This window comes from Drosophila ficusphila, unplaced genomic scaffold (genome assembly GCF_018152265.1).
Source record: "Drosophila ficusphila isolate 14025-0441.05 unplaced genomic scaffold, ASM1815226v1 contig_197, whole genome shotgun sequence".
NCBI lineage: Eukaryota > Metazoa > Arthropoda > Insecta > Diptera > Drosophilidae > Drosophila > Drosophila ficusphila.
The window spans coordinates 8,347,810-8,375,338 of record NW_025064091.1 but is presented as its reverse complement, the minus strand read 5'-3'; the positions used below and the strand labels follow the sequence as shown (position 1 = coordinate 8,375,338).

Genomic DNA, 27,529 nt, shown 5'->3' with positions numbered 1-27,529 from the left:
GTAATTCAAATTTGAACCGGGTTGGCGGTTAGCGAGTGCATCCACCAACCGTGGTTGCCACCCTTTTTGTTAAACGAAACGGTAACCGTTAATTAACCGTGAACCGTAAAAAATATTCTGGATGATGTCTTCGCTAGGTTAGTGGTGCGTTTGCTGCGTAGTTCCCACAGCACTTGCTGTGAACCGAGAACACCCACCCGATTAGGCTGGCAAACATCGGCGGCCAGATATGATTTCGATTTAAAACCTCGATTTTCAAGATATCGATACTACCGTTTTTAAAGACCGATGTTTTACCACCACTTTCGAGACACTGTTTTTTTGAACTCGGAGCACACATCGTCGGCAGCGTCCGCATCCGCATCGCAGTTATTTTTTTCCTGTGTGCGATTCTCGTTCTCCTTTCCAAACACAAACCGAACGCAAAGCCAGCCCAGGATCACCGAGAACAAGAAGAGTGTGTGTGCGAGAACAATGTGCGAAAAGTGGGCGACGCGAGCGGCGTGGTCGACGTCGACGGAGAGCGGATAGTGGATGGTGGAACGATTGCGAACGGACGCAGACCGAAACAAAAGTGAAAACGTGCAAAAAAAAAAAAAGATATACAACAACAACAAACGCAAAAGCGAGTAGCGAATACAAAGCGACAAAATGTGCGACGCTGCGGCGGCAGCAGCAACAACTGTGGAGGCCACAGCGACGCCTGGAACGGGAACAGGAACGCCTGTGGGAGCCACAACGGTTACGGGAACGGGAGCTGGAACCACTTCCCCAGAAGTTTCCAACGCCACACCAACAACGACAACGGCAAAAGCGGAACGGTCGGCGCGACAAAACTGCTGTCGCCTGTGCATTGCCCCACAATCGGAGTGCATCTCGATCATCAATAGCTATGCGGCGGACAAGGAGCCGCTTTCCACCAAGATCCACAACTGCGTCAGCATCAAGGTGAGTGGGTTATTGAGTGTATAACGGTGTACATAATCCGGCCGTCGCTGTCGTCATCCGGGGTCCGTCCGATTTCGAGTCCGCTGCTCTCTCCGAATTCTCTCCGGTGCTCTGTGCTCCGTGCTCCGTGCCCCGTGCTCTGGTGGTTGGACACCATTAACAGTTATACACACATCCAATGGCCAGTGGGAAGGATGAGGCGGTGGCCACACCCGTTGGCTTTTGTGGACGCCCAGAAAGTGAGGTTACGGATGAAGAGTAGCCATTTGGGTCCCAGGGGCCAGAGGCAAAGTGACGTTGGATTGTGCAAGCACCAGAGATGATGATGGCCACCAAAAGCAGAGAAAAACAGAAAAACCGAAGCGAACGAAAAAGCAGCCAGACCCCGCCTCCTCTGGCGCGTTTGTATGGGTGTGTGGCTAGCCGCATGGTCCGCTTTTTGGGTTTCCAATGTTTCCACTGCCAAGTCACGATGCAGTGGGAATGGAGGGGAATGGGAAGAGGGGCGAGAAGTGGAAGAGGAGCTGCTGTAATCCAATCACGACCACAATCTTTAGCTCATAATCAAACTTGAACTCTCCACTTTTGCTACTCCTCCTCCTTTCGTTGCTTCCATGCCTTCCATTCGTTCCATTCCTGGCTTGCCTTCCCGTTTTGAGGTTGGAACTGATCCTGCTTCCTTTCCAAAAATTTAGCTGCCTGCTCCGCTGGCTCCTCTTCTTCCTCCTTTAACCCATTCTCCTCCTCCTCTTCGCTTTTACCTCTTCCCAGCGGGCGAGAGCAGCTGCGAATGGCCAGCACAAAGCGTAAAGTACGATGAGCGCGCCGTCGTCTTCAGTGGGCATTTCTGTATTTGTTTGGCTGTATGAGTGTGTGCGGCGGGCAACAGAGATTCAGAGATTCCAGGCCAGAAAACCAAAAACCCAAAAAACCCAGGGCAATTACATATAATTTTGCGTTGTTTGTACCTTTTCCAAGGAATTCCGCTTGGAGGGCAGCACTTGCTCTCCGTTCTCTCTCTCTTTGCGCGCGCATCCTTTCGAGGAAGTGGACGAGGACGAAGTACAGCAGGAGGTAGAGGAGAAGGATTTGGACTGGGACTGGCTTCCCCATGCGGCTTCGCTAGCTTCGTTTATTGATTCTTTCTGGGTATCGTTTTTTGGTATTTGCCATGTCGTGAAGTTCCAGTTCCAGTTCTCCCGGCATCACCCACTTCCACATTCTATATCCCAATATCCCATATCCGCCACGCCGACGCTGCGTGTGCTCGGTACTCGATGCTTTTGTGCCCCCAATGGTCGTGGTCGTCGTCTGGTTCTAATGGTGACTCGGTTCTCCTCGATTCTCGGTTCTCTGTTCTTTCCCTGGGCTTCGATTCGATTTCATGGCAATTGCTCTTCACACACACACACAAGCAGAGACACGGCCAAACGGACGCACACCGACAGTGCCAGTTGCCTCCGACCGAGCTGTATACATATATATGAGTTTGCTTGTGTATGTGGTTGGCGTCATCGCTAGCTCGACTGCTTCTCTTGCTCTTCCTCTTCCTCCGTTCTCGTTATCTGGAGGCGGACCACATGCTCGCATACACACACACACAAGCACGGGCACAAGACAAAGCACAGGCAAAAGAGACCGGGAAACGGGAATTGGGAATGGGTATGGGTATCGGTATGGGAATGGACATGGGCATGGGCACGGTTATGGGCAGAGGAAGAGGAGGTGAAGAGGGTTTGCGGGCATGGACAGCGGGAAGCAGCAGCAGGCCAGCAGGCAGCGGGCGTTTGGGCTTGGAAAACGGACAGCGGCGGAGACCCAAAACCGGGCACAAAATTCGAGTGGTTTCACCTTGGGCACACCAGATTACCTGGTGGGATGTCGATATATTTCTGCTTTTGACTGCCTTCGTTGGCTGCTTTCCTTGTTGTTGTTGTTGCTGCTTCTTCTTTGGTTCGGCTCCTCCTGCGGCCCGCATCGAATTTCCGACAGCAGCTAAAGCGGCGTCGTCTCCATTTTGTGGCAATGGCTCTTCTTGGGTCCCCAGGTGGACTAACTTTCTCCCCTTGGCCAAAAATGCGACGACGACGGCGGCGACGACGAAGAAGCGACGTGACGAGATGACAAGCCGATAAAAGAGGGATTCGAAGAGGCAGAGTGGGAAGAGAAGCGGCGGAGGAGGGAGCAAGAAGGGGAACAGGGCAACAGCGGAACAGAGAGAAGCAGCCGAAGCATCCACATTTCCACTCTGGCTCATCCAAGATGGCGGATGAGGGCTTGTTGGTTGGCTGGATGAAATAGGTAGCCAGGATTTTGTCAACACAAAAGGATACACACCATTTAGGGATACATAAAATCCCAAGGATTGTGTCTCCGTGTCTATCCAAGCAGGAAACATATTTTCCAAGCAGAATGATCTAAGATTAAAGATCTCCAAACTATCCAAATAGTAAATTCAGAAGAATGATATTCCGGTTTAAAATTGAAACTTTACAGGATTTCGAAATAAAACTAACGATTTTTAGAAAAATATACAAAAAAAAAAAACTTTGGAAAAAAAATTAAACAGAAATGGCATTGAATTCCATATGTATGCAAATTGGCTAATTGAATTTACTTTTTAAGGTTCCTTCGGTTCAGCATGTATATCTTTATCGATAACTTGCATGGATCGCCATAAAAACGATAACAGCTGTTTGGAAGCCGTAGGGTGGACCCTGTTGCACTTGCGTTTTTATTTTGTTTTTGCATTGTTAGCTGCCTGGGATGAAATTCAATATTTCAAAAATTCACTCCGACTCCTCGTCGTCCTGCTCCTGTTTCATTGTTGTTGTTCTTGCTGCTGCTGCTCTTAAGATCTCCGGTCTGCTAAATATGAGGGTTACTTTTTGGTTATTTCTACGTCTTCACTTTGTGCGTGGAACGGACCGGACAGGATGCTCTCTCTCTTGCACACACACTCGAATTTATATACACAAATATATACGTACAAACAGCATGGGTTTGGAACGAATAAGGACACAAAAAGGAGAAGAACTTGTTCCACGAAGGAGCAGAGGAAGCGGGGAGACGGGATGGGAACGGGAATTGGGTATTGGGAATGGGAATGGTCCATGGCCCATGGCTGGTGATTATTGCACCTGGTGGCCAGCAGAAAACGAAGGCGGCAGCTGGTGGAATCTGCAGCTGCCACAAGTCTTTCTGCATTATATACTTGCTATATATGTATGTTTGTATGTACATTTGACGATGGTACACAATATACATTTTGCCCTTTTGCGACTTTCTAAAATCTCACCTTATTGCGTATTATCTATAATGTGGATGAACTCCATCCCAAAACTTTGTTCCAATGTTGCCACATTAAAGTGCACTCCGCAAGGGACTGGGGGAAGTCCCTGTATCCTGTATCCAATTGCACAGGGAAACATGGCGGCCATAAAGGAAACGCTGGTTTGAGTTGAGGTGAATGAACAACATATTATCGAAACGGAGTGGAGCCCTCGAAATCCTCAACTTGGAGTGTGGTATTGTACATAAGGATATGCGGTGGTACATATGTATATGGATAGGCCCAAAAACCCGTAGGTGGGTGCATGTATTTCTGTGTTTATATGTGTATAAGTGCTTTAAGGACCCGCCGGGCTTTAATATCCAGGGGTTTCAATTACAATAGCACAACAATGCCACCGACATCGACAACAAGTATTCGATTATTAAATTAAACACAACAACACATATGTATGTACAAACAAACAAACAAAAGTGTGTGCATAGCTCAAGTCGCAAAGACAAATGCAAAACAAAACATTTCACATGGTTTGTTTTGATCATTTTCATTCGCCTCTTCGATTGCTAATTCTCACTATTGCTATCGATATTCGAGTAAATTGACGAAAAGGGGAACAGTTTGGCGGTTTCCTAGCCATTTCTTTGAAGCAATCGATCAGTTGGGAATCTATAGTAGAGTACAGTGGACACTTAAAGAACACTTGGGAATCCTAGGACTGGAAACTTGATAGCCAAGAAGGGTCTTTTGTTTCTATTGATCAGCAGAAAACTGTTTCTTCCCTATTTTAAAATATTTATTGCATTTTTTTTGTTCTGTAAATTCAAGTTAGCTTTTTTGTAAAGTAAATACATACATGATAAAACTTAACTCTGTAAATCTTTTAAAGAATGAATCTATACATTTGATTTGAAACTAAATGAATCTTTAAGTTATGAAGAATGATCTTAATTTGCTCAGTAAATCTAGCTTGTTTTTTGGTAAGCCAATCATCACTAAAAACTGACTTTGCTTTGATAAGCGATTATGATTAAAGATGCTTAGCTGCGGTCTTTGATAATTGAGATTTAATAGATTTTGCGGCGGGTAAGATGTTAAGAGCCGCCGGGCTTCCCTTAGAAATCGACCCATGTGCATGGATTTTGGGGCAGGACGGGTATCATCGAGTATATAAGGGCGGGCTTACATAGGCGGCCAATTCGAACGATACACACAGTCGTACACAAACAAACATGCGCACACACTGTTATCAGCCAGCAGGACATTTCATATGATTTGCGCAGTGTTCTGTTTGTGGTGGCAAGCGGTGAGGTGAGCGGTGGGTGGTGGGTGGTGGGTGGTATGGGATGTGGGAGTGGGAGTGCGGGGTGGTGCGGGATGCTGCTGCAGTTTTGCATATAATTATAAGCAGGTCATTGACATTAATAGGGTAGTTGGGAGCCGGGGACTGCTACCTGCATTCTCCGCATCGCTGGACACACGAACTCCACTGCTGTCCCCCCAAAAACTCCGATGACAAGCCCGAAAATCGAAAGAGTGGGCGAATATGCTGGCTAACTCAAATTAATATTCAAAGCAATGATCATAATGGGTTCTAAAAGATTTTAATTGAATCTTTAGCTTTCCATTGCTTACTATGGGCTTTTAATTAACTACTTAGTTAGTTAGTTCGAAACGTTACTATATATATTCCAATTTGTATATATATTTGCAGATTACACCCCAGGATCGGCTGTCGCTGCAGATTTGCCACGCCTGCATCAGCTACCTGAACTCGTGGCAGAGCTTCAAGAACCGCTGCGTCAGCTCGCAGACGAAGCAGCGCCAGTGGCTGGAGGCCAACAAGAGCAAGCTCTTCAACTACCTGGACCTGAACAGTGCGGAGAATGGAGGCGGAGGCGGGGGAGGCGGTGGCGGTGGCTCCTTCGATCACCAGCAGCAGCATCATCATCATCAGCTCCACCAGCAACCGCAATCGGAGAATGAGCTCGAATCGGAGAAGGCGACGCCAGCGGTCACAGCGACGGCCGCCAACATTTTGGATGGCATACACTCGCTGAAGAAACGCAAATCCCTAACAGTCTATGTGAGTCCTAAACCGCAGCAGCTGCCACAGCATCAATTGCAGCAGTTGCAGCTGCAACCACCGGCCAGAATGACGGCGACAACCGGCAGCAACGCGCAGCAATCGCTGCAGACCCTTCTCTTGCAGGTGCCACCAGCATCGGCGGCCAGTTGCTCCTCCACATCCACATCCACCACATCCGCATCCCAGCAGCGGGAACATCAGCATCAGCATCAACAGCAGCAGCATCATCAGCAGCAGCAGCATCATCATCAGCCACGGCAGCAATCTCACCAATTTCGCAGATACCATCATCATCACCAGCAACAACAGCAGCAACAACAACAACAGCAACAGCAGCAACGTCCGCAGCGCGGCGGCAAGCAGGTGTTGCCACATCATCAACATCATCAGCAACAGCATAGTAGACGCCAGCGGCAGTTTCGTCCACAACGTCCGATTCCGGTGGCAAATCCGGCTCCACCGATTCGCAAATTCAAGCCGAAGGTGTACTTGCCACTGGACATTGCAGTGCCGCCGCTGCCACCTTTGCCACCATTGGGAGCCAGTGTTGCTCCGTCTGCTGCTTCGAGTGTTGCTGCTTCTACTTCTACTGCAGCTGCTGCTGCTGCGGCTGCTGCTACTGCTACTGCTGGTGCTCATGAACTGCTGCCCGGGATGGCGGGTGTGGGCTTGGGCGTGGGAGGCGGAATGGAGAGCTTGTCGCTGGCGCTGCCGCTGGATTTCAGCCAAGGCTGCAGCACCAGCAGTACCGGTCACGTCCAACAACAGCAGGCTGGCGGCGTCGGTGGCGGTGGTAATGGTGGTCTGGCCACCACAATTTCGTCCAATCCGCCGGGCAACGTCGATTCCGTGACGGCCTCTGTCTCAGCAGCATCTGCATCCGCATCTGCAACCGCATCCGTGTCCACGGCTCCGCTGCTTATGCCGGTGACGCTGCAGAGTGCCGCGCAGCAGTTGCGCTTTTTCAGACGCTACTCCTATAATGTAATTGTATCGTGCATTCGAAGCGTGAACAACGACACCACCTCACCACCACACCCAATCCTGTACAGCGCTCTCTTCTACCTGTTATCCCGATTACCAAATTATGCGAAATCTTCACCGTCCGTCTGGATTTAGTGTTCACTGTTCACTGTTTTTACACTGCTCTTTGGAATACGTTTATATATCATGTAATATAACTCGATCTATAGCTCTCTGGCTAACGGGTATCGATGGACGTACTGCAGCGTCCATGATTGATGTTATTTATTTACCATTCTGATATATTCGATGCTATTGTGAACCCTTATCGATCTAAACTAATCTCCGCTTCGTCTGGCACTGTTTGCTCTTTTATTTTCGGTCGAATGTTGGCTCCCCTGCAGCCACTGCCTGCGATTCCCATCAAAGATGAGCCTATTGACACGGACGACGACTACCAGATGAAGTCGATAGACGAGTCCGATGACATGGTCGATCCCACAATGTTCCTAGAGCGTTCCGAGCACGAGGGCGATGTCCCATTGACGGTGAGTCATCATCACTACATTATCCAATATGTTGTGAAATATCTTTAAAGGGGGTATACATTTTACGAAGAAACATTTATTACACAAAAATGATTAATAACAAATAGAGTTATTTGTACTACTTAAATAAACAGACATTTTAGTTAGTTATCCTAAGCATATATGCATATAAAGGTACTGTTTACTGGGGAATCTTTTTTCTGATTTCAGTCCTTAAATTTTAGTTCTAGAAACATATTTCATAGCAGCCTTAGCTCCCTTTCTAAAGCAAAGCGAGAGTCTCCTCTGTCAGTATTGATTTTAATTTATAATATTTTTCGTTCATTTGCACCCCTTGCAGGCTTCGGACTACGACTACACGGGCCAGCACGGCGGCAACGGCTCCTCGGTGGCTGCTTCGCTGCCGGCGAACGCGGTGGCCAATGTGGCGGCCGCCGGGGACTCCAAGGTGGCCAGCTGCCGGGCCTGCAGCCTGCAGTTCTCCACGCGGGCCAACGCCCGCCGTCACGAGCGCAACCTGCACCCGAACCTGTTCCAGCTGTCGACCGACTCGCCCCACAACACGCCCATCACGAAGCCAACGCCCGCCCTGGCCGCCGCCCTCGAGATCCAACGGGCGGCGGCTGCGGCCGCCACCGCCGAGGCGAACCGAGCAGTGGGAGCGGCGGGCGGCAACATCTCGACGCAGAAGTACCGCCAGGTGGTGATGAACGCGTTCAGCAAGTGCGAGGGCGGCGGCTACGACTACGACAATCCCGAACAGTATCGGTCGCTGCTCACCCGCGACAAGGTGGAGTTCATCGAGCAGAACGACGAGTTCCTCGAGCAGTACCAAACGATGACCTGCCGCTGCTGCAGCAAGTACTTCAGCACGTACAAGAACTTCATGGCGCACGTGCGCAAGAAGTATCCGCTGCTGCCGCGCAACCTGTGCTTCAACTGCCTCAAGATGAACGACTCCAAGGCGCTGTTCATCTCGCATCTGAAGAAGCGCAACTGCATAAATCTCTTCAGGGTCCTCAATGCTCTCCGCGGCAAGACGACATCGGTTGCCCCAGTTGTGGGTGCCATGTCCTCCTCCCTCACGGAGGACATGGCAGTCGATGGAGCCGGTGTTTCTGTGGCCGACGCAACCGGTGCCGATGTGACGGCCATGACCAGTCCCACGGTGACCATCGGCGGCGGCGGCGCCGGAGAAGTGGTCACACCCGGCGGCGGATCCGAGCGACCGGAGAAGCTGCGCGCCAAGGAGCTGCTGGTGAACAAGCTGTACGAGTGCAAGCTCTGCCCGAAGGGGTTCCGCACCAAGCACGAGTTCCGGACGCACGTCTACGACAAGCACGCGGATGTGCAGCGCAAGGACAACAACTCGATTCAGTGCAGCTTCTGCGGGCTGGACATCCCCGAGCCGGTGGATCGGCGGCGGCACTACAACAACATGGACTGCATTGTCCGTTTGCGCTGCATGACGTGCGACGCCAAGCTGGAGACGCACCAGCGCTTCCTCGACCACGTCTACCAGGACCACCTGGGCGGCGTTGGCGGCGGCGGCGGCGGGGCGAGCAGCGACAATGCCTCCACCACGGGCAGCGGCATGGCCAGGAGCAACAGCATAGAGCACTCGCCCGGCAAGCGGAGTCTCCTGGGAGCGTTGGGCATTGGCGTTGGCTCCTCGGCGGACGAGTCGCGCAGCAGCAGCGCCGCTCCGCAGATGTCCTCCACACCAAAGCCGGCGGGCGGAGCCCAGGTGGGTGGCGGCTCTACTTCAGCAACTGCGGCTGCTGCAGCTCAGAGCTCGGCCAATCGGGATGCGGCCGCACCCAAGTCGCAGTACTTCTCGCGGATGCCGCAGGTGTGTCCGATTTGCGGCCAGCAGTACAACAACTACAACAACGTGCTGCGCCACATGGAGTCGAAGCATCCGAACAAGCTGCCCGAGACCTACAAGTGCGTGCGATGCGGCCTGGGCTATCCACGGATCTCCTACCTGCGCGAGCACATGATCAACGTGCACGGCGTCGACAAGAACCGCCATTCCGGCGGCTTCGAGTACATCGTGAACGCGGACGCCGTCAAGTTGGCCGATGGGAGCACCCCGAACGTCTACACTGGTCGCTTCGACTACGTGATGAAGGACCTGATGTCGATAACAAATGGTGGGACACTCGGTAAATAGGCTTAGATTGTAGACGTCCCCCCGCTCTCTTCGCCCGACTTCTCGTTGCCTCTGTCTGTGGTGCCACCCCATGTTTCATCCCCATAGTTTCCACTGAGATTGAGTCGGTATCTTCGAATGGGAATTCAATTCAAATCATTTCACTGAAACTGAAACTGAGTCTGGTATACCATGTATTATTAAAGCGTAAAGTTCTTTTTCTGTTTTGAAAAACTAAGTTAAAAGACGATAAAATCATTTCCCTACTTGTAAAGCTTACATACTATATATTTCCTTAAACAACTGAAACATATGTTTGCGTTTAGAATGAATAAAGCTAGGCCAACGAAATAATTCTCATTAAGTCTTTAAAATAATTAAAAATTCTCATAAACTAATTTAATAATTGGCCTTTGGATATTTTCAATCTGAATTGCCTAGATTTTATTAAAGCTTTAAATGAATACTTGGCTGCTAACTTTGTAACTTTTCCCGTTTAAGTTGAAGTTATAAGTCTTAATCTTTCACTTTCATCCAACAAATTAGGATATTATTATAGCTTTCTACTTGATGTGGTATAACTAAAGGCATAGTAAGCTATGTTCCCATGTCAAATACATTTTCACTGATTCACCGCATAACCATAAACATACCATTGCCATCCTGACACATTGACACTTTGTCATTTCACTCAAATCGAAGGCTTTGCTGCTGCCTTTAGTTAGATTTCGATTTGTGTTTGCCAGTGCCGTGCTAACACAGTTCCCCTTTTCCCATTCCAGACGACGAGGAGGACGAGCCGAGCAGCGTGGCGAAGAAGATGCGCCTGGACGACAGCAGCAACAACAGCAGCCTGGTGGGCGTGGCCAGCCAGCAGAAGGAGTGTCCCATCTGCAATGCGGTGTTCAGCAACAACATCGGCCTGTCCAATCACATGCGCTCCCACTACACAACCTCGAATGCGGTGACTGCTGCTCTGGCGGCTGCCAATCGAATGACGCCGAAGTCGCTGACAATTACCGCAACGCCGGCGACGGATTCGGAAACGGGTCTCATGGCATCGTCAACGGCGGCGGGATCGGTTTCGGCTCCGGCCACACCGGCCAATGTGCCGCCGGCGATGGCCAATCAAACGCCGCAGGAGCAGGCCGTCTTTCGGCGCAGTCTCGACCAGGCGGCCGATCGCCGCTTCCGGCGAATGCGGTGCCGCATCTGCCAGCGACGCTTCAGCTCGAAGAAGTCCTATCGCTACCACATGCTCACCGACCACCAGGTGCAGAACGTGCAGTTCATCAAGTGCAAGCTGTGCAACGCCGAGTTCGCCTACGAGAAGGGTCTGAAGGTGCATCTGTTCAAGGTGCACGGGCGGGCGATCAAGGACGAGATGATCATCAAGCAGTTCGAGTGCGAGGTCTGCTCGATTGTCTACAGTTCGGAAATGGAGCTGCAGCAGCACAAGCGCAGTGTCCACAAGCTGGCCGGGGCATCCACGTCGGCGTCCACGTCCGCCAAGATCGACGATGATTCACTGATGGACGAGAGAAAGCCAACGGCAGCGGATCTCGCCGATCTTGCAGCATCCACGGCATCCGCTTCGGCGGGCCAAGGATTGGGAACTCCGCTGTACTGGTACCAGTGCAAGTACTGCCCCTCCAACTTCAACACCAACAAGAAGCTGGCCATCCACATCAACTCCCACGACGAGTTCGACTCGAACGATTACTCCTGCAAAGACTGCGGCAACGTGTACAGCGGCCGCAAGAGCCTATGGGTGAGTTAGTCTGGGATTAACCTGTTTTTTTTTTTTGAGTGGTTTGATCTAGTAAGCTTGTTAGGCAAAAGCAAATTTCAACAGATGAACTATAAAGTTGTTTTTGAAAGTAAAAGGGAACTGTTTGTGTGATTTATATTAAGTTAGTTGTTTTGTATATTTTGTATTTGAAGCCCCTTCTATAACAATGCTCCATCCACAGGTGCACCGCTACAAGAAGCATCCGCAGGTGCCCGATCCGGCCGAGTGCTCGATGTGCCGCAAGGTCTTCTTCGATCGGCAGATGCACGACAACCACACGCCCACCTGCAACCGCAAGCCGATCACCTCGACGGGAGCCCATCAGCAGCAGGATGGGCAGCAGTCGTCGCTTCAGCCGGCCAGACGCACCGTTTTCCGGCACAAGACCGGCGATGACGAGGACGACGAGGAGGACGAGGACCAGCACCAGCACCAGCAGATGCTCGAGGACAGGGCCAACTGCGACGGCAATGGAGCCGCGGCATCGGGAAGCGCCGTTTCGGTGGTCACGCCATCGCTGAAGATCCGCATTCCGGAGGTGGCGTGCACCATTTGCGGGGCCCGCTTCACCGACCAGGAGCACTTCAGCAAGCACATCCAGAAGCACGAGCAGGAGCTGTACGTGGACAATCCACTGGCGGCGATGTTCGACGACGGCCCGGCGGACGCCGGGCAATTCCAGGTGGAGCGGCAGAACGAGAACGGGGAGTACGCGTGCGATTTGTGCGCCAAGACGTTCCCCCAGGTGATCGCACTCAAGGTGCATCGCAAGTGGCATTTCAGAGGTGATAGCAAGCAGGTGAGCGTTTTTGGGCTTGTGCAGCGAGGAGGACGAGCGACGGACGATGGCGAGGATCGTCGTCTGTCGCGCCACCAACAACTTTTGATGTGCTGATGATGATGATGATGCTGCCTCCGCACCAGTCGCAAAAAACAGATATCAACATCTCGTCATTGCCAATTGAACAAGTACTAATCTCTGTTCTCTCTTTCTCTTCTCCCCCACTCAATCAATCCCCTCCTGCAATTCCCACGTCCACCTCCACGTCCATGGCATGTGTTAATCCTTGCAGAATCCCATCGACGGCGAAGCGACACAGTTGACCAACAACAATCACACCACCAGCAACAACAACAACAACAACAACTCGATGCTGCACCTCCGCGAGCTGCATGCGGTGGGTCTGATGCCCAACCAGCAGCAGCAGCAGCAGAGCCTGCTCAACAACTCGTGCAACAGCAGCCTGAACCACAACAACAACAGCAGCAGCAGCAGCCGCAGCAAGTCGATGAAGCGGAAGCGTGAGCTGAAGTGCGAGTACTGCGCCTCCACCTTCATCAGCAACAACAACCTGCGCCGGCACATGTACGAGCTGCACAAGCACGAGGTGAGCACCCTGCCGGAGCCGCCGGTGATCGTGGTGGACGACCACCTGACCTGCCGACGCTGTCAGCTGAAGTTCGAGACGAAGGAGCTGTGGATCGAGCACAAGCTGGCCGACGCGAAGGTGGTGCGCCCCTTCTGCCCCTTCCAATGGGGCTGCGATCTGTGCGGGGAGTATCTGTCGCGCAAGGAGAAGCTGATGAACCACATCAACAACCATCTCAAGGAGGAGGTCATCGTGCCGGTGGCCACCAAGGAGGCCATCGAACGGACGGCGGCAATGGAAGCGGCGGCGGCGACAGCGGATGCAACGGCAGCAGCAGCAGCAGGATCCCCCAAAACATTGGGTGAAGCAGTGAAAACCGAAGATCAATTACTGGACGAGGGTCAGGTGGCAGCAGCAACATCTACAGCTGCGAAGGAGGAGGAGGACAGCGATGAACTGGACGACGACAGCTCCGGCGAAGAGGAGGAGAGTTCGGGAACGGGCGATGATGAGGACGACGACACCGACGACGATGATGGCGAGGGCGAAGATGAGGACGAGGAGGGCGACGGCGGCGAGGGCGAGGACGAGGAGGGAGTCCAGCCGCCGGGTCAACTGTTGCCACAGAAGCAACTCGATGCGAATCTCGGCCAGGACGACGATGATCTGGTCGAGGAGGTAATCAGCTCGGACGACGACGAAGATGATGATGGCGAGGTGGAGAGCGACGACGACGACGAGGATGATGATGAGGATGACGACGAGGACGTGGATGTTGAGCCCGGTGCAATGGAACTGCCCGTTCGACCGCTAATGAATGGCAAGTCCAAGATGCCGCCACTTATAGTCGCGAGCTCCGATGACGAGGACGACGGTGTGATGCCCATCGAGGACATCATTGAGGAGGAGTTCGATGAGGATGGCGATCCGGATCCCGATCACGATCCAGATCAGGATCCGGATCAGGATGTAGAGGATGCCATCGAGGAGGTGGATGACGATGATTTAGAAGATGAGGGGGATGTGGAGGACGAGCCGAATGTGGTGTCGACGGCCTCCTCGTCGGAGAGCGAGTCCACCACAACGACCACGTCCAACTCGCGTTCCCATTCGCATTCGCATTCGCATTCCACGGGTGAGCGGCGTAAGCGGGCCGACGATCAATTGAATGATCCCGGCTTTACCTGTGTCCTATGTCAACTTTGTTTCGATTCTCAGGAGCTTCTCCAGAGCCACATCAAAAGCCATATCCTCAATGGGCCAAAGCTCAACAGCTCGGCAGCAGCAGCAGCACAGCCACCAGCGGCTGCAGCAGCAAGCGGCAGCAGCAACAGCAGCAGCAGCACGGCCGCGTTAGCAACGGCAGCAAAGACGAAGCCTGACTCCAAGTCGGCGGCGGCGGTGCTGGCCAACAACAATAATAACAACAGCAAGGGCAAGACTGTTGCTGCAACAGCTGCCGCCAACTGAATTGAGGAGTAATCATCCACAGCCACACATGTCACCACCAAGAACACCTCCTCACCATCCAAATCCAAACTCACTTGAAATGTACAAAGCCAGTCCACTGATCATCGCCATCATTAGCATCATCTCACCACGATCATTCAGAACAATGAAACAACATAAGAGAAACACGAGCGAGAACATGAACACCAGCAACGCATTCCATCAACAGATCAGCCACGTTTATGTATAGCACAAGATGCGTGTGAGTGCGTGTGTGTTATATGAACCATTTTTTTTCTTGCTTCTAGTCTTAAGAACTTAACTAACGTATATGTACATCATATATATAGTATATATATGCGTATATATTGTATAAGGATATATATTTTTTTTTTAAATGTTAACATAGTTTGTACCGCGCACACACTCACACACAAAGAGAAAACAGGGGATCCATATGCACCCTCTTACGGTTAAGTTTCGCTTAGAAAAACTATATATATAATGCATACATTGATATAGTAGGCTTAAGCATATAGCAACGTACGTCTTTATATATATTACACATTACACATCAATTATCAAGCAAACAGTTTACGACGCACCAAAGCAAGCGACAGAAAACGCAAGGGAAACCGCTCAGTTAGAGTTAGTAAAACCATCAGGATTTTCAAAGTATTTCACACAACATGCAAGACACTCTCAAAGACACACACAAAGCGCCAGATGTTTAGACTTTTCCTTTTCGTATAAGCTTATTGGCTCGACCCGCCAACGTTTTTGTCGTTTTTTAGGTTTCACTCCTCGAACACGACTTTAGGTACAACTTCTGATGATTTGTTGGGATCTATTTCTAATGCACATTTTTTACCCAAAATTTTTAAGGCGGTTCAAAATGTTTATTATTTTGAACCGTTCACAGTTCTGCAATATGAACTCGGAAGCAGAATTTGAATTACATTTTTTTTTTTTTCAACTTTTTAGTTCAGTAATGACAAACAAGAAGATCGTAACATTATTATTCAAAGTAAGACATTGAAAGCATGCTTAACTTTAAAGTGGTGCAAACGAATTTGTTTTTATTCATGCATATTTAATAATAATACTCTACATATTGACAAATATTTTCTGCGAAGAAGTACATCTTACTAATCATCTTTTGCTTGCGACCCAACGATTTTTGAACTTGAAGTTACGACCTTTGTTCGTTGTTTCCGATATGAACTGGAATACCCATGATGGCACCGTAAACGTCTCTCTACATTTAAACCCAATTTGAAGGCCAAGGTCAATAATGGATCCATACTTAGACACGTATTTACATAGATTGAGATTCATTCATATAGCTAATATAACGATTCACACATAATCTGTACATTACTTATATTTCACACTCTTACACCCACACGCATGCGCACACAACCGACATATATAGACACAACTGATAACGGCGGCATTATATGTAAAACTAGCCTAAGCAAACAAAATGTAACTGGAAATGTAGTCTAAAACGTACAAAATAAATTAAAACAAATGCAGAATCATATAAGCAAACTTTTGTCCCTCACGCGTTGAAGAATCGAAAAGAAAAATAATAAAAGAAATATAAACCTAAAAATATATATTGAAAATTGAACAACAGTTTTCTTTAATGGGGTTTGCATCACTCGACATCACTATTTATCACTTCATTATTTATTTCCCCTTATGTGAAGCTCATACGAAAATGCTGGAAAAGCAGTTTCCCGATCAAAACGATGATTTTTAAAGAGACGATGTTTAAAACGTTTATTTGCGTCTGAAAATTATTTACAAACTCCTTCAGCGAACATTTTACAGAAGCTTAATTTTAAATAGACTGACAATTCTAGTTTTTTTTAATAAATTCCTTTATTAAATACCTTTAAAGGTTGCATGTAGTAAGGAGTTAAAATCACTTAAGTTTACATACTTTCTTTACATACAGGGCCCCTTTTCCACTCCATTAATAACTAACAAGCCTCGTTTACATGACTCACCGAAGGCCTTGCAGTTTTCTCGTTCAGTAAATTAAACTGATTCCCGATTAATAACTCAATTCGTTATTTAGCAATCCTTTATTACTTAATGAAAACAGTTAGGTGCAAGCCCAAAGTTCCCGATTAACTGGCCAATAGAAAAAGCTCTGCCGTTAACAATGTTTATTTTCGCTTATAAACGTAGTAAAAGGCAATACAGATTAGGTCAGGCACAAAGTATTTCTTTGCTGTTTGTAATGCAGTGGCGTGGAAATAGGTGCGCACTTTTTTAAAGGGTGCCACTTAGTATGTGATGTGCAGAATAAGTTACACAACAAGAATCACAAATATTTTCGGTGCACATATGGAGACAGATACAAAAAATTAACAAAAGGCACGGCCAGCTCATCGGATGGCCAAGTGCACACAGTCAGAAAACATATGTATGTATATGTAGAACAGAGCAGAGCAGTCGAGAACACAGTGCCAGTTTTGGTCAATAGAAACTACTTTATGCTGATAAGGCTTAAACAGATGGATCTACTAAAGCTATGTGAAGCAGCCCGGAATACTGTCGGTGCTCGGCCTAGGAGTACTGCGTGTGCGGGTTCACATTGATCATCTCCATGTTGCTGCTGGGGAAACAGAAATAAACTTTGATTAGTTCAAGAGCCCATAGGAAATGGTTGTCAATCATTTTGGCCAGTGCCCGATAAGGAGTAAAGCCACTATCAATCGCTACTTAAATATCAATACTTATCGCGCACCGAGCAAAGCAAATTTGGCCATGATAAATAATGCGGCTTCAATGGGTTATGATATTCTCGTCCCTATGCGGACCTAATGCACAACAATGCTGCGGGAATAGGAACAAGGACGGGTAGGATGGTGATCATGAGGGTAAAATGAGCATGATTAAATGTTTAGTTCGAGTGAAGCTCACCTGCGACTGCAGCGCATATGGATGAAAAGCAGGGCAAGGCCTAGTGTGATGCAAATTGCGCCGACTACGATGTACGCAATGCCCAGGAAAGGATTCTTGCCCCCCAGCACCGAGGTGGTGGACAAAATCATTCGCTTGGTGCCGTCGAACGAGACAACCGGATATTCTAAAATGCAATACAAAATGTATGTTCAGTATAGGTTATCAATTCGGTTAATCTCCCGTACTTACGATACTTAATGTCCAGCGTATAGTTGCCGGCCTTAAGACCATTAGCATAGTTGGTGTTCGTCTGGTCGAGCCGGCGATATAGCTTTCGAAAGCTGGGCAGGGCGGCGGTGCGCATCCACACGATTAAATCCTCGTTCTGGAAGCCGTTGTTTTCCGGATTCTCCGGGTCCAGCTCGGCCAGGCTCTTCTGCCAGAACAATGGCTTCGAGAAGGCCTCGAGGGAAACGTTGAGGTTGCCCTCCGGATTGCGGAACTTGACGCGCTTATCCGAGGGCCAAGCAATGCCCGTCTTCAGCAGCTTGATCTCGGATTCGCCCTGCAACAGGGTCAGCGTGTCTGACACGAATCATTCAGTTAGTTGTGACTCGATTGAAAGGGCAGAAAGATTGAAGACTCACCATTGAACAGAGAGTTGGCAATGGCACCGCAGGGCGCGATCGGCTTTCCGCTGTCCGGATCGTAGGCAAAGGGGGCGCAGTCCGTACTCGGCGTTTGCGACAGGTGACCCAGCAGCTGCTCGTCGTCCCGTGACTTCACATAGCGCCGATGGTTCTGGTAGTAGTTCGTCAGGCCGTAGTACATGTAGACCACACCCTTTAAATAAATAAAGGTAAGCAAATTAGGAACTCGAATTCATCATCAAACTCTATTGATTAACTAGTTTATTTGCGCGACTAATCTAAAATTTCAAATTTTTATCTTATTAAATATAATGTTCTTCATCACAAAAGAATCAAATTCTTAAAAAATTGTCAAAAATGTCAAACCGACATCGGGTTAATGTAAATAGCTTACTGACTATAGGTTAATCTTCTCTTAATCGGGTTTGATAAAATCGATGATAGTAAGTTTCAGATTAAGAACGCTGGCAATAGCAGAACTGGTGAGTTGGGACAAGATCGACTCTTCTTTCAAAAACTCTTTACATAAAAAAAGGGCTCCTTTACAGACTTTTAAACATCTAATGCATCTACATTATAAATGCAGTACCTGGCGAAATTGTTTTAAACAACACTGCAAAATTAAAAAAGGGTTAACTTTCTAAACTCGGCACAGCTTTTACTGCTCCCATAACATCTAAGCTACTATTACTTTTTTAATATATATTAGTGGGACTCCCCCAGAGAGGACTGCTAGGTCGGTAACATGATGTCTTTCCATCCACAATTTCTTAAACTCACATTGAAATCCGTAGGAAGGACGAAGGGCACCCGGCAGTTGCACTGGCCACCGGCATTGGCTTCTAGGTACTCCGCGCAGGTGGCATTCCCGGTCGACGGCTTGCACTTGGTGTAGTCGATGATCAGCTCATTGGACGTGTTGCTCAAGTGGAGCAGGACGACGCCGATGGGTATGAAGAGCACCCCAATCACGAAGAATGTGGGCAGGACGGTACGAGCGGTGAGGACTGGCTGCCAGGCAGGCAATCGCTGCTGCTTGAAGGCCGAATCTGTGGGTGGTGGGTGAAAGCAGTTGGACTAAAGTTAGCTACTGAACGTGACCTCATGATTTATGCATTGACTCCAGGATTGGCCCCTAAAATCGATTTGCCATTCGGACATTACTCATTCCCTTATCACTTGTTACGCGCGCGTGTGTGTGTGTGTGAAAGTGGGAGGGGGAGTAGGAGTTAAAGTACGAGTGGGAGGGTACTCGAATCCAACTGGGTTTTCACCTGAAGGTCGCTTGGACTTGGCCGCCGCGCTCTCCTCGTTCTCCGCTGGCTGAGTGGACATGGCGACTTATATGGTTGCTCTGTAGAATCGGCTGGCACTAAAAAGCTGCTTGGCTTGTCCACACGCTGCAAATCGGTCCAATTGAATAAAGCTAAATACAATAAATTTTCGGTCCTAGCGATGACACCACATGAGTCATCGATACACATCGATGCCAAGATAACGGATATCGGTGAACTTCTTAAGCTTATTTTTTATAAACATTAAATAATTTTATATGTATGGGCCGATTTTTTAAGTCCAAGCTGGCATTTAACATAATATGCACTTTACCGACATGCTGCTTCTTAGCGGGAAACTGTATATAATTAAAGAGCTTAGTTATACAAACTACATTCTAGCCGTTCTTGGATAATATTTTTATGGGATACAAGCAATCGTCCAAACCTTCAACAGTTCTTTAAAAAATAAGTCAGTTTAAATTATAAAGTTGAAAGAGTTTGATAAGAACAATATTTATAATAGATTAATAGATTACGTTACTTCAAGTAAATAAATAAAAATTAAATTTTACGAACAGTTATTGTTTTATGAACTATGTAGCACAAATGTTTTTGATTAAAAGATGAATGTTTTCAATAAATTTAAAAAAAAAAAAAGATTCTAAAATCGAGCTAACCAGGTAACATACCTATATTTCTAATTTTCTGACACAGTGCATAACACCCTTCGGGTAGTATGCCAAACTTAAAAATAACTTTCTTAAAGCCCATTCAAAATCAGCCGTGAATCCCGATATTGATTCCCATATAGACAGAAATATGATTTGAGCGGACAAATACGACCAACCATCGATAGCTAGACAGCTAAAAAAAACATCGAAAGAGAGCCGCATGCAACCGTGTCGTGGAGGCGGCGTTTTCGTTGTTGTGCCAAAACAATAAGCAGCCAGCAAAATATCAGCACTCCCATCGGCCAGCGAAGATAACGGCTAGGAAAAGGCTATCGGAAATTAGGACTCACCCACCAGAGCCCGGCAATCAGAATCCAGAACACAAACAACGCTCTTCCCCACCCCCAACACAGATAAGCACAGAAGGCAGCGGCAATGAAAATCACAGTGACCACCAGCGATGACAAGGTCTTCTGCCTGGACGTGTCCCAGGATCTGGAGCTGGAGAATCTCAAAGCCCTTTGCGCGATGGAGATCGGTGCGGAAGTGGCTCAGTTAGTCGTTATATTTAACGGGCGGGAGCTTTCCAACGACAAACAGTCTCTGCAACAATGCGGCGTCGGCGATGGCGACTTCATCATGCTGGAACGACGCAGGAGCGCCAATCGCTCAGGTGAGAGAGTTGAAGAAAGAGAGCCATTAACCCTTAAGTGGGTCAGGTCCGGCGGGGGACAGGTGTGGATCTTGAGTGAAGTTTTATGTGCCAGGGGGATGCGTTAACCCATTTTCAATTAATAAAATAATATAGTTCGCCTAGATAGAAATCTGTAATATTTACGTGAAAATGCCAAAGTAGATGATTTAATATTGATGCGACATGTGAAAACATGTTTTTAAAGAATTCTCGGCGTGGTGAAATTTAAACCTCGGATTTCATTCCCTCTATGCATATTCTGTTTTTCATTTTTTGGGTTATTAAAACGCACAGAAAATCTTTTTGCGGCGCAGTTGGTGTTAAAAATAAACACCTTGTTTCGCCAATCATTCTTTTTGCGAATTCCAAAATAACAGCGACACACAAATACAAGAACACTGGAAGTGGCTTATCTGTTTCCATTGCAGCAGCTTTGGATGAGGGGGAGAGAGAGCGTAAAAGAGAGGGGCAGGGAATGGCAGCAGCAGGTGCTCTGCCCCATGGATCCACCCATATCACCACCGCCCACTTTAGCCGCCTGTTTTGTTGACCCCTGCGTGCGTGAATGGCCTTGTCTGTTTGTCCATTGGAATGGGATCGTGATATACCAATGCTGTCATAATGTACAATGCTTGTGCATACTCACATATTTGCGACTGCAGGTGTAGGCGGTGAACAATTTTTGATTTTATTTTACCAATTGCACAGCACAGATGATATCACCTTGTACTCCATGCTTTAACCCACTTATTACGATAAATGGATTTACATATATTTAAAACAAGATAGGAGTCTAGCATTAACATACTTTAGTCCTTTGACCTTTGATCTGCACAAAAAAATAGGATTTCTGTATATATGTATATAGACATACATATATGTATTCATTCCAAATTTCATTCATTTCAAACCAAGAAAGAAAAAATCGATTTAAAATATCAGGATTTTAAAATTTTATTAACCTTATTCTCCGGTATGTATATGGCTATATCTTCTGTTTATAATTAAATGTTTTTTCAGCTCGATGAACATAAAGGAAAAATTTTATAATTGAAAAACCTTCTCGCCTTTACTAAAACCATTCTTTGCTGTCACTTTTTAAGGGACCGCAAATCCGGCGATCAGCACCCTGGACTTCAGTAGCATCGCAGTGCCGGGGACGAGTTCCGGTGGAAGTCCTCCCTCGCGGAATGCCCAGCAGCAGGGAGTGCAGCAGCCACAGTTCGCCAACCTCACAGACATCCCCATGACCGATGAGTTCAATGTAAACTTCGATGACGATCCAGCAACGGTGCGGCAGATGTTTCTTTCAAGTCCCGAGACGCTGGCGCTGATGCGGCAGTACAATCCTCGTCTGGCCGAGGCCCTCGATTCCGGCGACCAGGAGACGTTCGCCCGTCTGCTCCGCGAGCATATTACGGAGCGGAAACGGCGCAATGAGCACCGCATGCGAATGCTGAACGCTGATCCCTTTGACGAGGAGACGCAACGTCTGATTGCCGAGGAGATCAAACAAAAGAACATTCAGGATAATATGGCAGCGGCCATTGAATACAATCCAGAAATTTTTGGCACGGTCACCATGCTGTATGTAGAATTCTTTTTTATTTTTCTATACTCTTTAGTGAAAAAAAACTTAAAAAAAAAACAATTGCAATTAGGAAAAATAACCCTTTCATATAAACACTAGTTAATTAAGGCTAAATTATGTACATATATCAGTTCAAATTGATCAGGCCGTAATTATTTATTAATTATCAATATCCTACCTAGTTATATCAACTGCAAAGTGAATGGAACACCGGTTAAAGCCTTTGTGGACTCGGGCGCCCAGACCACCATTATGAGCAAGGATTGCGCTGAGCGCTGCCACGTCAACCGACTGATCGACACGCGTTGGAACGGCGTGGCCAAAGGTGTGGGCACACAGCCCATTCTGGGCAGAATTCACATGGTGCAGCTGCAGATCGAGAACGATCATCTCACTTCCAGCTTCACGGTGCTGGGTCAGCAGCCCATGGACATGCTGCTCGGTTTGGACATGCTTAAGCGCCACCAGGTAGAGCAGCGTTGTTATTGATAAACCTCACAATGAACAATACAAATAAATCGTACTTTCCAGTGCCTCATTGACTTGCAGCGGAATCTGTTGATTATCGGCACCACCGGGACGACGACGCCGTTCCTACCGGAGAGCGAGTTGCCGGTGAGCGCTCGGCTTACGGGAAACTCGGAGGAATCCATGGAGCAGGAGGCCATCGCCAATGCCATCGAGCAGAGCAAGCGCGAAAGCGGCGGTGCCGGCGGTGGACCCAATACGATTCAGCCGCTGGACCAATTCACAGAACAGGACGTAACCGATCTCATGGCCCTCGGGTATCCGCGCAGCGATGTGCTCACCGTGCTGCGCCTTTGCGGCGGCAACAAGCAGGCGGCCAGCTCTGTGCTGCTCAACCGCAACGCCGCCGCCTCGGGAGCCGAACTCAGCTGAACACGGCTAGATCCCCAACACACACCACCTCAAGCCGAACACCCCCGCAGACAGAAACGGATTGCAATAGGATGATGAACATATACAGGACCAGGACCCTCACAACTGGATGGCGTTCCAAAGTAATACTCCGAGCAATACCAAAAATACGCAACGCCGCATATAAAGTCAAGTATCAAACAGTAAGAGGTCAACACAACAATGAAAAGCAATGATAACAGAAACGAAAACCTTTCTAATTTAGTGAAATTTTTGTAAACTGAAGCCACTTTTTTATACGAATCGTTTGTTACGATGTACAATAGCTAATTAGGATGCATTTCCAGCAGCGGATCACTTTTAAAGCAGAACAAGGGTTGGTTTTTTCTAGAAAATATTGAGAGGAGAAATGGTAGGCGATTTAATCTTTAAAACTAAGACAAAAGTAACGATTGTAGTGGATGGAAAATTTAAAGGTGATGGAACCAAACCTCATCAACGAAACACATTAACCGTATTACAAAATACAAGCAAAAAACGGAAAAAATAACGCCTGACTATTAAAATATATTACAATTGCATACATATTACAAATTATACACAATTTGAACTAGTATTAAGGCTCGTTCGAGCAAAACTGAATCGGGTTCAATAAAAGGTCGAAAGTATTGTTTTGGATTTAAAAAAAAGGAAAGACGAACAAGCGCATTTTAACTGTCTTCTTGGGCACTTCGCTGTTTTCTCTTTGTGAATCTTTAATAGCGTTCGTAATATTATATGTATATAAATTATGAAATACAATATCTGGTCTGCTGAAGGCTCCAAAGGTTTCACAAACGGTTCTACCGCTCACAAGCATACACATGGCTCATAGGTCTGGATTTATTTTTGCAAAACTCGTTTAATCGTTTGTTACAGTTGCTATAGGTGTGTCTGATGCCGTGGCTACGCTAGTCCTCATCCTCTTCCTCATCCTCGTCGTTCGCGCGACCCGCCGCCGAGCCCTTGTGGTTGAATTCCTTTTCCGGATCGAACTGCATGCCCTCCTGGTCGGCGCCATCCTCCTCGTCGTCGTCGCCAGCCACCTGGGCGTTCTCGGCCTCGGCCCGCTCCAGTCGTCTGGCCAGATCCGCCTCATCGATGGCAGTGACAAGCTTGGGCGCCATGATCACCTTGAACTCGCCCTCATATTCGATGATCTTGGCGCGGATGTTCTCGATGGCCACCTCCAGAGCCTTCAGGCCGTCTGTTTTCTTTGTGGTGGACGTGGTCATCACATACCTGGATGAGTGAATGGGCAGAATGATTAATACTTCAGCTTAAAAACTTTTTTTTTTGTTACTACATATTATTGTAAAAATCAATATTGAAAAATTATGTTTGTCATTTTCTTAATTTTTAATTTGCTTTCTCTTTTTTTTAAATATTGATGTTTTCGAGATTTTTATGCTTGGTTAAGAAGTCTAAATTATTTTGGTTAGTATTAAGTTACGCAAAAGTCACATCAACGAATTTGCATTTCACATGTGTATATAATCAATTATTTAAAAAAAAGGAGCAACGTTTCAGCACTCAACGAAAAGGTTTATTTTTTATTCTTGAGCTTAATTTTCATCACTCTTAATCATATTGCTTTATTTGAAGACCCACTTTTTATATAATTCAAATAACTTTTAGAGTAGGAAATCTGATTAAGCCTGAGCAGAGAAACAAAGCAGAGCAAAGCAATATTATTTACATATATTATATATATATTCTATTTTATACGTAATAATGGAAAAACCTTTTGGGGAAAACCCCTATTTTTTGCTTTAATTTCGATATCGTAATCCGAAATCAGTAATTGGCAAGCCGGTTTAACCAAGAAACTAATTTTACAAAGGGGACTACGCCCAAACGGAGAGGACAACGATATTGCAAATCGTATACTTTGTACATGTCAGAGTGCTTTCAATATTATAAGCCGAAATTCTACTTGACAAAACCATCGAACAGCCTAAATGGTGGATCAAAGTACAGAAATCAAGAATCATATAACATTTTTATACAATCTGTACACTCAAGATCTACTTTAAGAAAGTCCTACGCCTTAGTAGCAATATTTAATAAATAGCATTTCAACTCACAGAGGCGGTGCTATCAGGTTGATGCGGATGGGCAGCTCCTCGGTGCTGAGCTCCAGGCCCTTGGTGAGTGATGCCTTCACCGCGTCGATGCCCTCGTAACCGTAGCAGGAGCACTCGATGTCCGCCCGGATCTTGACAGTGGGCGAGACGAGCTTGCGCTTGATGTTGCTCAGCAGGACTTCCTTGGTTTCCGCGTCCAGGTTGCACTCGTCGAACACCGAGGGATCAGTCACCGACTGCTTGAAGATGTCATAGGCCACCGTCTTGCTGTTGTACTTCTTTTCGAAGTACCAGGCGGTTTTCTGGTAGAGCTCCTCCAGCTTCTCGTTGCCCTCGTAGCCAAGGATGTCAGCGACATGTCGCAGCAGGGAGTTAATGGCCTTGGCCTTCGCGAAGCGTTCCGTGCACTTCTCCACGTCCTCGGGCGAAACACGGCGCTTGGACAGATCAATGTAGCCCTTCTCCTTGTCAACACGAATGACCACCACGGGTTCGGTTTTGCCCACGCGAATCAGCTTGTTGATGGAGCGAATACGCCGGCGGGACAACTCGGACAGCAGGATCATGCCCTCGATGTTGTTGTACTCGAGCAGATGGACGTAGGCGCCCATCTCTGCGATCGACAGCACGTTCACCATGACGACATCCTCGATCTCCGGGTACCGCTCGTTATAGAAGCGCGACGAAAGGGCCATTGTTGAATATGTAGTCCTGAGCCGAAAAAAAGGGAAAATGCACTTTTCGAAACGAAAAACGTGTACAATTTTTGCCGAGCGGGCGCAAGAAGAAGAGGTAGAGCTGGTTTGGCAACTCACGATAGTATCGATATATCGATTGGTTGCTCGATACACAGCGAATATCGAGTATGCCGGCACTCCTCCGCATGCATACCTTAGATAAATAGTTTTTTTACCTAGCAAATAATTGTTTACTCAAATAAAAAAAAATCATTCTGATTTTTTAAGCTGGCTACTCGCATTAAATTAATTTTGTTAATTTTGCTTAAGTGTTTTTTTAATTTATTTGATTACTTTTTAACTTTAGGCACTTTGTTTAATTTTTAATCTGCAGCAGTTGCATTAAAAAATTATTTTTCAAAATAATAAAGGAGTAAACAAATGCGTTTCTGCCATTATTCCTAAACCGGATTACAAAGTTTGATTAAAGAAGCATAAGATTTTGTATATTATAATAAATAATGTTTAGTATAAAATATTGATTTATTAAAAATATTTAAAAAAAAAAAAAACATTAACAAGTCTTTTGGCAGCAGTTATTATTGTTAAACATGCATTAGCGTTCGTCCACATACTATTTATTTACTAGGAATCTGCCTCCTTTTGAGCAAGGTACACGCGAGCATCTTGGGCCTATAATTGAAAAGATTAGACGTCATTAAAGATAAGCTAATTAAAACGGCTAACTGTTACGTACGGTTTTGAACCAAATGGAGGGTCTAAAGATTAGTTTAGATACAAAGCCCATTTCCGATCGTGGAGCAATAGCATGCATATGTAGATGGTTGACCGTAATGAAAGGTGGCAAGTGAAACCCCAACAACGCGTCCTGGGGGGATATTCCTGCGCCCGTCAGAAATTCTGTCAAGCAGTTCTCCATTCTTTCCACTAAAAGAATATGGGATATTGAGGTAAATGATTTCTTTAAATATTTTAATTAAGCTCACCCATGGGCTCGTCGCTCTTGTTTAGAGTCTTAAGGCTGTTGTAGTGCTTTTTGGTTACCGCTAAATAATGGTGCTGGGAAGCGGGCTTGATGTCCTTAAAGATAACGAATTCATCGGTTTCCTTTTCCAAGACAGTTGACGGCTCTTCGCCATTGGCTATTTTGCAGAAAATGCAATTCGCCATTACTTCTTTGTTCGATTATTGTATAAAATATAAAGTTTAATAGTTGCAACTGCGTAGGGTAATAGTTTTTACTAGGGCTCCAAAAACATCAGTTTAACCAACGATAGTTTCGATGCTTTGATCGATATTTTACCCGATGTTTTTTATCCTTCTAACCTAGCCAATACACCCTCCTATCCTAGCGATTATTAAGCGAGTACACCCTCCTAACCTAGCGGGAAACCAAATGTGGTGTGGTGACACTCATG

At 47.1% G+C, this 27,529-nt stretch overlaps 5 protein-coding genes across 12 annotated transcripts; 2 read left to right on the top strand and 3 right to left on the bottom strand.

Annotated features, from left to right (window-relative positions):
* Window positions 1-296: 296 nt before the first annotated feature.
* Window positions 297-16,223, top strand: LOC108097990 (zinc finger protein hangover). 5 transcript variants are annotated; one of them, XM_017200624.2, is made up of 8 exons: window positions 297-948; window positions 5,952-6,323; window positions 7,694-7,837; window positions 8,178-9,993; window positions 10,775-11,763; window positions 11,966-12,583; window positions 12,858-14,289; window positions 14,373-16,223. In XM_017200624.2, the coding sequence occupies exons 1-8, from the start codon at window positions 652-654 to the stop codon at window positions 14,534-14,536; spliced, it is 5,832 nt and encodes a 1,943-aa protein (XP_017056113.1). In that variant the 5' UTR covers window positions 297-651; the 3' UTR covers window positions 14,537-16,223. The 5 variants fall into 5 exon arrangements, with proteins under 5 accessions (XP_017056113.1, XP_017056112.1, XP_017056111.1 ...); XM_017200623.2 differs by having other exon boundaries at window positions 8,178-10,005; XM_017200622.2 differs by having other exon boundaries at window positions 12,858-16,223.
* A 545-nt stretch (window positions 16,224-16,768) lies between these two features.
* On the bottom strand, window positions 16,769-19,632 carry LOC108098131 (cell cycle control protein 50A). 4 transcript variants are annotated; one of them, XR_001771818.2, is made up of 7 exons: window positions 19,450-19,632; window positions 18,956-19,224; window positions 18,173-18,368; window positions 17,775-18,110; window positions 17,544-17,709; window positions 17,368-17,456; window positions 16,769-17,235 (listed from the first exon to the last, which is right to left on the bottom strand). XR_001771818.2 is itself a non-coding variant. In XM_017200854.2 (6 exons), the coding sequence occupies exons 1-6, from the start codon at window positions 19,508-19,510 to the stop codon at window positions 17,187-17,189; spliced, it is 1,074 nt and encodes a 357-aa protein (XP_017056343.1). In that variant the 5' UTR covers window positions 19,511-19,632; the 3' UTR covers window positions 16,769-17,186. The 4 variants fall into 4 exon arrangements, 2 of the variants coding, with proteins under 2 accessions (XP_017056343.1, XP_017056342.1); XR_001771817.2 differs by having other exon boundaries at window positions 16,769-17,232; XM_017200854.2 differs by lacking the exon at window positions 17,368-17,456 and having other exon boundaries at window positions 16,769-17,232.
* Window positions 19,633-20,231: 599 nt separating this feature from the next.
* On the top strand, window positions 20,232-23,981 carry LOC108097992 (protein DDI1 homolog 2). Its single transcript, XM_017200626.2, has 4 exons — window positions 20,232-20,796; window positions 21,921-22,404; window positions 22,591-22,876; window positions 22,940-23,981. The coding sequence occupies exons 1-4, from the start codon at window positions 20,559-20,561 to the stop codon at window positions 23,306-23,308; spliced, it is 1,377 nt and encodes a 458-aa protein (XP_017056115.1). The 5' UTR covers window positions 20,232-20,558; the 3' UTR covers window positions 23,309-23,981.
* A 166-nt stretch (window positions 23,982-24,147) lies between these two features.
* On the bottom strand, window positions 24,148-26,212 carry LOC108097994 (eukaryotic translation initiation factor 2 subunit 1). Its single transcript, XM_017200631.2, has 2 exons — window positions 25,414-26,212; window positions 24,148-24,568 (listed from the first exon to the last, which is right to left on the bottom strand). Exons 1-2 carry the CDS (start codon window positions 26,106-26,108, stop codon window positions 24,238-24,240), a joined length of 1,026 nt encoding a protein of 341 aa, XP_017056120.1. The 5' UTR covers window positions 26,109-26,212; the 3' UTR covers window positions 24,148-24,237.
* A 402-nt stretch (window positions 26,213-26,614) lies between these two features.
* LOC108097995 (histidine triad nucleotide-binding protein 3) lies at window positions 26,615-27,372 on the bottom strand. The gene is made up of 3 exons (XM_017200632.2): window positions 27,098-27,372; window positions 26,848-27,038; window positions 26,615-26,783 (listed from the first exon to the last, which is right to left on the bottom strand). Exons 1-3 carry the CDS (start codon window positions 27,279-27,281, stop codon window positions 26,736-26,738), a joined length of 423 nt encoding a protein of 140 aa, XP_017056121.1. The 5' UTR covers window positions 27,282-27,372; the 3' UTR covers window positions 26,615-26,735.
* Window positions 27,373-27,529: the final 157 nt, after the last annotated feature.

What these genes read in the sequence shown, in the direction of transcription:
- LOC108097992 (XM_017200626.2), top strand. Translation starts at nt 20,559, where the DNA reads ATGAAAATCACAGTGACCACCAGCGATGACAAGGTCTTCTGCCTGGAC. An exon ending in TTTGGCACGGTCACCATGCT is followed by an intron (nt 22,405 to 22,590) that starts GTATGTAGAATT and finishes TATCCTACCTAG; the next exon opens with TTATATCAACTGCAAAGTGA. An exon ending in ACATGCTTAAGCGCCACCAG is followed by an intron (nt 22,877 to 22,939) that starts GTAGAGCAGCGT and finishes CGTACTTTCCAG; the next exon opens with TGCCTCATTGACTTGCAGCG.
- LOC108097994 (XM_017200631.2), bottom strand. Translation starts at nt 26,108, where the DNA reads ATGGCCCTTTCGTCGCGCTTCTATAACGAGCGGTACCCGGAGATCGAG. An exon ending in AACCTGATAGCACCGCCTCT is followed by an intron (nt 24,569 to 25,413) that starts GTGAGTTGAAAT and finishes TCACTCATCCAG; the next exon opens with GTATGTGATGACCACGTCCA.
- LOC108097995 (XM_017200632.2), bottom strand. Translation starts at nt 27,281, where the DNA reads ATGGCGAATTGCATTTTCTGCAAAATAGCCAATGGCGAAGAGCCGTCA. An exon ending in CAAGAGCGACGAGCCCATGG is followed by an intron (nt 27,039 to 27,097) that starts GTGAGCTTAATT and finishes ATATTCTTTTAG; the next exon opens with TGGAAAGAATGGAGAACTGC. An exon ending in CCTCCATTTGGTTCAAAACC is followed by an intron (nt 26,784 to 26,847) that starts GTACGTAACAGT and finishes TTTCAATTATAG; the next exon opens with GCCCAAGATGCTCGCGTGTA.
- LOC108097990 (XM_017200625.2), top strand. Translation starts at nt 652, where the DNA reads ATGTGCGACGCTGCGGCGGCAGCAGCAACAACTGTGGAGGCCACAGCG. An exon ending in ACAACTGCGTCAGCATCAAG is followed by an intron (nt 949 to 5,951) that starts GTGAGTGGGTTA and finishes ATATATTTGCAG; the next exon opens with ATTACACCCCAGGATCGGCT. An exon ending in AACAAATGGTGGGACACTCG is followed by an intron (nt 10,006 to 10,774) that starts GTAAATAGGCTT and finishes TTCCCATTCCAG; the next exon opens with ACGACGAGGAGGACGAGCCG.
- LOC108098131 (XM_017200853.2), bottom strand. Translation starts at nt 19,510, where the DNA reads ATGTCCACTCAGCCAGCGGAGAACGAGGAGAGCGCGGCGGCCAAGTCC. An exon ending in CAAGTCCAAGCGACCTTCAG is followed by an intron (nt 19,225 to 19,449) that starts GTGAAAACCCAG and finishes CACCACCCACAG; the next exon opens with ATTCGGCCTTCAAGCAGCAG. An exon ending in TACGCTGGACATTAAGTATC is followed by an intron (nt 17,710 to 17,774) that starts GTAAGTACGGGA and finishes ATTGCATTTTAG; the next exon opens with AATATCCGGTTGTCTCGTTC.